The 7069-nt window shown below is 49.6% G+C and overlaps 1 protein-coding gene across 2 annotated transcripts in view; it reads left to right on the top strand.

The window, feature by feature from the left end:
• The window catches only part of LOC119300823 (tryptophan decarboxylase 2-like), a 28968-nt gene that overhangs the window by 8813 nt on the left and 13086 nt on the right, over window positions 1-7069 (top strand). For both annotated transcript variants that reach the window (XM_037577710.1, XM_037577709.1), the window contains 4 exons: window positions 3781-3840; window positions 4404-4568; window positions 4697-4753; window positions 6624-6688. In XM_037577710.1, coding sequence (XP_037433607.1) covers window positions 3781-3840; window positions 4404-4568; window positions 4697-4753; window positions 6624-6688 — 347 coding nt within the window. The remainder of the gene's footprint in view (window positions 1-3780; window positions 3841-4403; window positions 4569-4696; window positions 4754-6623; window positions 6689-7069) is intronic.

The following is a 7069-nucleotide window of genomic DNA, read 5'->3' as shown; positions in this document are numbered from 1 at the left end:
GCCGCCTAGCCCCCACCTCCCACCCCTCCTCCCGCCGCTGCCGCCGGCTGGCGTGGCCGGGCGTTGCCCGCGCGGCGCCGTGGCGAAGCCGGCGGCGGCGGCCCTCTTCCTCTCCTCGCGGTTCCCCGGCTCGGGCGGCGGTTTCCGGCGACGGTGCACCTCGGCGGGCGGCGCTCCGGTGTTGATCGGGCGCAGATTCGGTGGTGGCGCGGCCCTTTGGCAGCGGTGGCGGCTGGCGGCGGGGACTGGCCGGTGGAGCCCTGCAGGCCCAGATCTAGGCCCTTTTGGGCCCGATCTGGGTCAGGGCAGGTTGGTCTGGCCTCCGGCGGGTCTCCTCCGGCTGGGCTGGCGGGATGCGGTCGTTGGGATCGGTGGCTCTGCACTACGTCGGCTGTAGCGCGGCAGCAGGAGCTTAACGTGCCCGATCTGGGCCCGGCTGGGCAGGGGGTCCGGCGTGCTCCCGCGCCTGCGTCCGGTCTGCTACGGCTTGTGCCAGTGGAGGTTGTCCCCTCCCACGTGGCTGTGGTGCTCCCAGTCCCTATCGGCGGTGGTCTCGTTTGGTTTGGCCGGCCTCGCAGCGTCTGCAGTGGAGAGACGACGGTGGTGTCCTCGTGACTGTGGTGGCGCAGGTTGGTGGGCGGTTGGCGTGGTGGAGCCGTCGGTTGGTCCTGGGTTGTGGGTATGAGGGGTAGGGCGAAATCCCTCTCGGGTCCGCCCGGCACCGACGCGGTGACGCTTGCGGGCGCCATCAACCTTCTTGAAGGGCGTCAGGAGTACCTCTCGCCTGCTTCCCTCCATGTACCGGGAGAAATCCTAGGATTCGTCCGGGCAGCAACGTTGTCGTCGTCGCAGTCCTTCTTGAAGGTGTTGCTTGGTTCACGGTGACTCGATGGCATTGGAGCATGGTGGATGTTTCCGGTGGGCGCAGCGGTTGCGGGATGCTTCAGCTTTCGTTCTTCCGGCGCTGCCTGCATTTCTTTCTCTTGCTTTTCGCTTGTTTTCCTTTTGGGCATGATTGTGCTGTTTGCCCCAGCGTCGAACTTCTGGCTGTATCGGGTGGTTGCTATATTAATATAGCGGGGCTTGCCTATTTCGGTAAACCATACAATGGCAAATCTAAGCTGACAATAAAATAAAATCTGAACTCTTTATTCCCAGTCGGATACTCTTAAGGCCTTGTTCGGTTGACGGGGAATTGGAGAGTGTTGGTAGGGATTGAGGGGGATTAAATCCTGTACAAGTCAAAATCCCCTTAAATCCCCTCCAATCCCTTTGAGAAGGGGTGTAACTGAACAAAGGCCTAAAGGCAGTGGTGCGAGTTTGTTTACATTACATAATTCCAACACCACTTACTGGTGTGGTATGTGTCCAGTGTATTTGTTAGCTGTGTAGTTTCCCCTTTACATAGGCTTCTATTTGCATATGTACTGGTTACTTTAACGATGACGTATGATCAAGAAAACGGGATTATCATGCAACACATGATCTAGTCTTAGAAGCGAGACTAGGAACCTATTTTGTGTTTATGTTTCCATACATGCTTATGAGTTTTCTTCTAAATCTCACATTCAAGAACCATGGCAATTATAGCACAGAAATAAATATTAATTACAAATGTGGAAATAAATAATAACATTTATTATTGCCTATAGGGCATATTCCCAACACATGCGGGAGGCAAATCTCCGACCATGCGCTTTACCGAACAAGACTTTCGCCCTGCTTTATATATAAAGCACTGAGCATCAGACAAACCGATAAAAACGCACACCACCACCACACACGACACACGCACCCAAGGCAAGATACACAGGTGCCGGGCACCGCCACATCACCCCAACACCACCAAGCCCAGATGGCCACCGAGGAGGGGTGAGACAGACCACGACGGAGCATGGACTCCAAGACGATGCCTCCAAGAAGGGAAACGACTACAGAGCGACGCCACTGTCCGATCCCGAAGATCAAGTTTTCACTCGGAGCAACGCGATGGGGAGGGAACAACCACGACGGGGCCTTCAGAAAGGGAACGACGTCCGCGGACGCCGCCGCCGTCGACCAGTGCAAACTGGGCAAGTAATACACCCCGGCTCACCCCCCGCCATTGCACCGAAGCTTCGCCGACCACCAGCACCCATGCCACCCGCATGGTCATGGCTGCCCGCCCGCACCTGAGACGCTCGCTCCGCCCACAAACGCTGCGTCTCCCGCCGCCAGGGCCGCCACCCTGCATCCAAACACCCCCGGGACCAACCAAAGGCCTTGGCTTTGGTCCAATTGGCAGCCCCAAACCAATTGAACAACAGTAGACGCCCCGCCTCGGGGGAGCGGACGCGTCCGGACCGGCACACCCCTGTGCGAGCGACGGATGCCCCGACTTCATCGGCGCCTCCCATCCCTCCAGGCTCCAGCCAACCTTCCCACCAGACACCCCCTGTGTCGCCCCACCACGGCGCCGGTGCAGATCCGCGCGAGGCCACCGACGACCACCTGTTCACCAGCAAGGGACACCACATCCACCACCGCCAAGCGCCAAGGATGCTCACCGGGGAGTCAACCCGCGCCGCTCGCCGCCGTCCAACTGCCGGAACCAGTCGGATTCCGGCCAGCCCGCCTCTGCTGCGCCTCCACCACCACCAGCCGGAGCCATGGCAGGGCGGACGCCCGCAGCCTGCGCTGCCTGCGCCGGCGCAGCAGCCACCTCTGAGCCCCAGGCGCGCTCGACCGCCAAGCTGCCCGTTGCGCAGCAGCGGAGACGCAGGGACGCCGCGTCCGCCCGCTGCTCCGCCGTGACGCCCAGCACCGCGACACGCTCCGGCCCACGCCGGCCCAACGCGAGCGGGAAGACCAAGAGGCCCTGCCGCCGCCGGCAACGGCTGGGCTTCGTCCGGCCGCGCCCTCAGGCGGCGGCGAGGGAGGAGGACGAAGGGGGGGAGGGGAGGGCCGGCGACGATCTAGGGTTTCCCCCCGATCGCCTCGCGGGGGGCGACGCGGGAGGGAGGGAGGGAGGGGCGATTAATGCTATTCTATTTCTGAATACAATCGACCATGCGCTTTTGCATTGGGTGCCGGTGACCACGTCGGTGTTGGCCCAGAAGAACTACTGATAGCGCAGCAGGCATCCCTTTCGGAAGTTGCAGCCTTGCAGGGCAGCCATGGCGTAGGACGGGAGGGCAGAGAGCACCGTGTTTGGAAGGCCCCCCCTTGCCCCCGAAGGTGAAGCCCTCGTTTTGATGTGGAGGTTCTCAACGAATCCTTCCAGGATCATGCTCGCTGGCGAAGATCACCAGGCTCCGATACTAAACTAGTATGAACCTTAAATGTGATTGAAAATTGCCGGATTGCTTGACGGGGGCTATCACTCTAGCCATGGCGCTCCAGAGCAGAGGTTATAGAATAGGTAACTGCATAACACTGTAACAGAATAATAGGAAGATATATATTTGGGGTTCTTGCTGACATTTGTTAGATAGACAGCCAAGGCATTATATAGCTGGCTTTACCACAAAATTAAGGAACTACCAACTTGTGTACCAGGAAACTAATTATATGCAAGTGATTAGTAAAATCCCTACTTGCTAAAGGTAACTAAGATACTTATCCCCTGGGTAACTGGGATCCTTATCTTTAACCACTCTTTGTAACATGATTACATGATGAATGTTACAAAAAAAAACTGGAATGGTGTTCTCCGATGTGTAATAAGCTTATCTTTTTATCTGGTAACACATATTTTTTGCTCCTTATTTACTTTCTAAGGAAAGCTCTTATTTGTTTCAGGTAGGCACAACATCTTCATCGGCCGTGGACCCCTTGCCTGAACTAGGAAACATAGCACAGGTGTTTAGGCCCATTGGTTGTGATAATTGGGAAATTATATTTGTATAATGAAGTAATATAATCAGTCTTTATTTGATACTTTCTCTTGCTATATTTTCTATAAGTATTTTCCAAAAAATTGACGATCTTCTGCCAGGCAGGAATAGAACACAGTTGTGTTGGTGCTAGTTCGAAACCTTGTTATGTCCACTTTTGAGGAACAAGTCTGTGCATTGATGGGTAGTAACTGATAGCTGGTAGGTTAACAGTGTTTCCCAAAAAAACTATATGGGACCAGAACTTGAAAAATAGTCCTTGTAAATTGATTTTTTATTTTTTTGTCCATATGTTAATCCCAATCAATCTAAATTTGCGGTACAGCTAAAACTAGGTATTTATCAGCTCTCTAGTGGGAACCAATACTGTCCTATGTCTGGGATTTTTCTGGAGCATGTTTTTGGGATGTTGGTTGCACCCCCACTGTTATTAGCAACCTTGTTTTTGTATATGACTTGTGCAAATTGTACATATTGTTATTCATGAATGTACTTTCACTAATTATTTCTGTTTATAATTTTTGTTAGGGCCATGACATGTGGTTCCACATTGATGCTGCATATGCTGGAAGTGCTTGTATATGCCCAGAGTATCGACATCATCTTGATGGAGTGGAAAAAGCTGATTCATTCAATATGAATGCACACAAATGGTTCCTCACAGACTTCGACTGTTCTTTGCTATGGGTTAAGGTAAGCCATGTGATACTGTTCCAATTGGGATAACATGATTTGCGCTTCTAAATAATCTCGCTTTTCTTGTTTTCTCTAAGTATATCAATATTGATATTGCACAAACTGACCACACACATAACGAACAGGACAGGAGTTATCTTGTGGACGCATTGTCTACAAATCCAGAGTTTCTTAAGAATAAGGTTAAAATCTCCTTTCCATTTTTTTTCTCTTGGAGATTTTCATCATTTCATGGAAGTGGACTTTAATCTACTTTCGGAACTGAATTCTGGATGCTTGTTCGTTTATCTTTTTTTCTCGTACATGCATCAAAGTGCATGTCTTTTTGTATTAGGAGAAAGTGTCGAAACGATGTGCATCTTATACAACTCAAAGGAACAAAAAAGTAAACTAAATTTAACAAAGAACGAAACCTAGGCAAAGAAACGGAGAAACCGAATGAAACAAGCCAAGAAACAAAAAACTGTACAACTGCCCTACTGCTGCTGTTACAGTGGTCACGGCCTCGAGCGTCTTGAGACAATCTCCTTAGGCTTAGGGACTTTGCACCAGTGTTGATCCCCAGTTTCCAAATCCCAGTGGTAACCCGCTGGTTATCACTGGACCTGTTTGCTACCGGGAGCTATTTTTACTAGTGGAGTAAAATGCACCGGAGGTTCTATAAGTATGAAAAAGCACATCTAAGTCCTAAAAGTGGATAAGTGGTATGCACATGTAAGTCCTAAAAGTGGATAAGTGGTAGTGACCACCTGTCCAATGGAATATCTCACCCAAGCAGCAGCAGCGCGCGCTCGCCGTTGCTGTCACGGCCGCGAGCTACCCCTAAGTGCTGGTCACCCTGGCCAGTGTGTCCCTGTCCACCGGCCAATGTGCGTAACAGTCTACTCCTTGATCAATTCCCACTTCTGCACATTCCTATGCATATCAATTCTCTCATGCTTGGGCATTGGCGTGCTCTTGCACCATCGTGAAGCTCTCATGAAGGTGCTAGGGTGGTACGGCAAGCTGCTGGATGATGGCACCTGCAAGACCGCTGAAACCACCAGCAACATCTGGAACCACTGGAAGTATTACACACACCTGAGATGGATTGTCCAGGTGGATTCTGCTCGGAGGAATAGAACCAAGCCTGAGAGTCAGGCTACATAGTCTCAGAGGTTCCAAATGTTGCTCACTGGGAGGTTCCAAACAAGAGCTATCAACCTCTGTGGCATCCTGTCTAGTTCGAACACCTCGCTTAGAGTATCACCGGTGCAACTCTCTGAACTCACTTGGAGGGACAAACAACTAACACTTGGTGGCTCCAATCAGGAAAAACACAGAGAAGATTATGAATGGAACTTTTGAGATTTGATTGAGTTTTTTAAGGTTTGAGTTTGAGCACTTAGCAAGAATTTCTTCTCCTCACTAGGGTCAAGATTTCCCTTTTGATAGTACTGGCATATTTATGACTCAAAGTGATCCTGTATCACAAAAGTCTAAAAAGTCCTTAATCATGCTGATTTCTTTGCAAAGATTTTGAGGGGTCGAAAACCATTTTCCAACTAGCATCTTTTAGGACTTCAGCTTATCATCACTAGAGTAAATTATTTTTTGTCCTGAAATATCAAAAGCCACTATGGTGGCCTAGATGCACTTTCAGATGGGAATGGCCCAGGGTAGGGCCAAAGTGTTGGGTGATACTATTCCTGGAGAGTAAATCCCATCCTTGTGTACGAGTGTGCGGTTGGCCACTTTTTCCCAAACCACAATGTAACAAAGTGTTTCTTTTCAAACAATGGTATGCAGAGCATTTGAGTATTCAGTACACGAAGAAAAATTATCCCCTGCAGTTTTAATTGATTGACTTGACAAACTGAAAAATATATTTTCAAAAGAACAAAAAGAGTGTGTTGAAAGAACAATGGCATGTCTGTATTCCTGTAATGTGATCAAAAGAATTACGTGTAAAAGCTCATTACTGAGTTTCTACATTTGGAAATAAGCCAGCTTTGATGAGTTTACGTAAAATTATGTTTCGATTGTGACATAACAACTGTTTTACATTTTCAGGCTTCCCAAGCAAATTCTGTTGTTGATTTCAAGGATTGGCAAATTCCACTTGGTCGTCGTTTTAGGTGAAATCTTTTTGGCGACTTTGATAACCACCATTTGTCGAATGTACTGTTTTTCTTTTACAAATTTAATAGTTTGGTGCTTCCAATTTTGATAAGGAATTAATTTTCCCATACTTATACGTATTTGTTATTTGTTCTATAATTCTTTTTCCATAGAGAAATATATATAGAACCCAGCATTCAAGGTGTGCCAGCTAGGTTCTATAAGCATGAAAATCTGGTCACACGTACACTCGGTTTTCCAAAAAGAATAGACCCTAAAAATATATATTCTAATTTTAGAGGCCCAACCGCTCACATCTTTCCACAATGTCGGCATTGTATGTGTCTACCGGTTGCTGCTCAGCTACGTCTATTGCCCACTTTGGATGAGGTTGCCAG

The sequence above is a fragment of the Triticum dicoccoides genome, chromosome 5A (genome assembly GCF_002162155.2).
Source record: "Triticum dicoccoides isolate Atlit2015 ecotype Zavitan chromosome 5A, WEW_v2.0, whole genome shotgun sequence".
NCBI lineage: Eukaryota > Viridiplantae > Streptophyta > Magnoliopsida > Poales > Poaceae > Triticum > Triticum dicoccoides.
The sequence above is the reverse complement of the archived record's forward strand: the minus strand, read 5'-3'. Positions and strand labels throughout refer to the sequence as shown.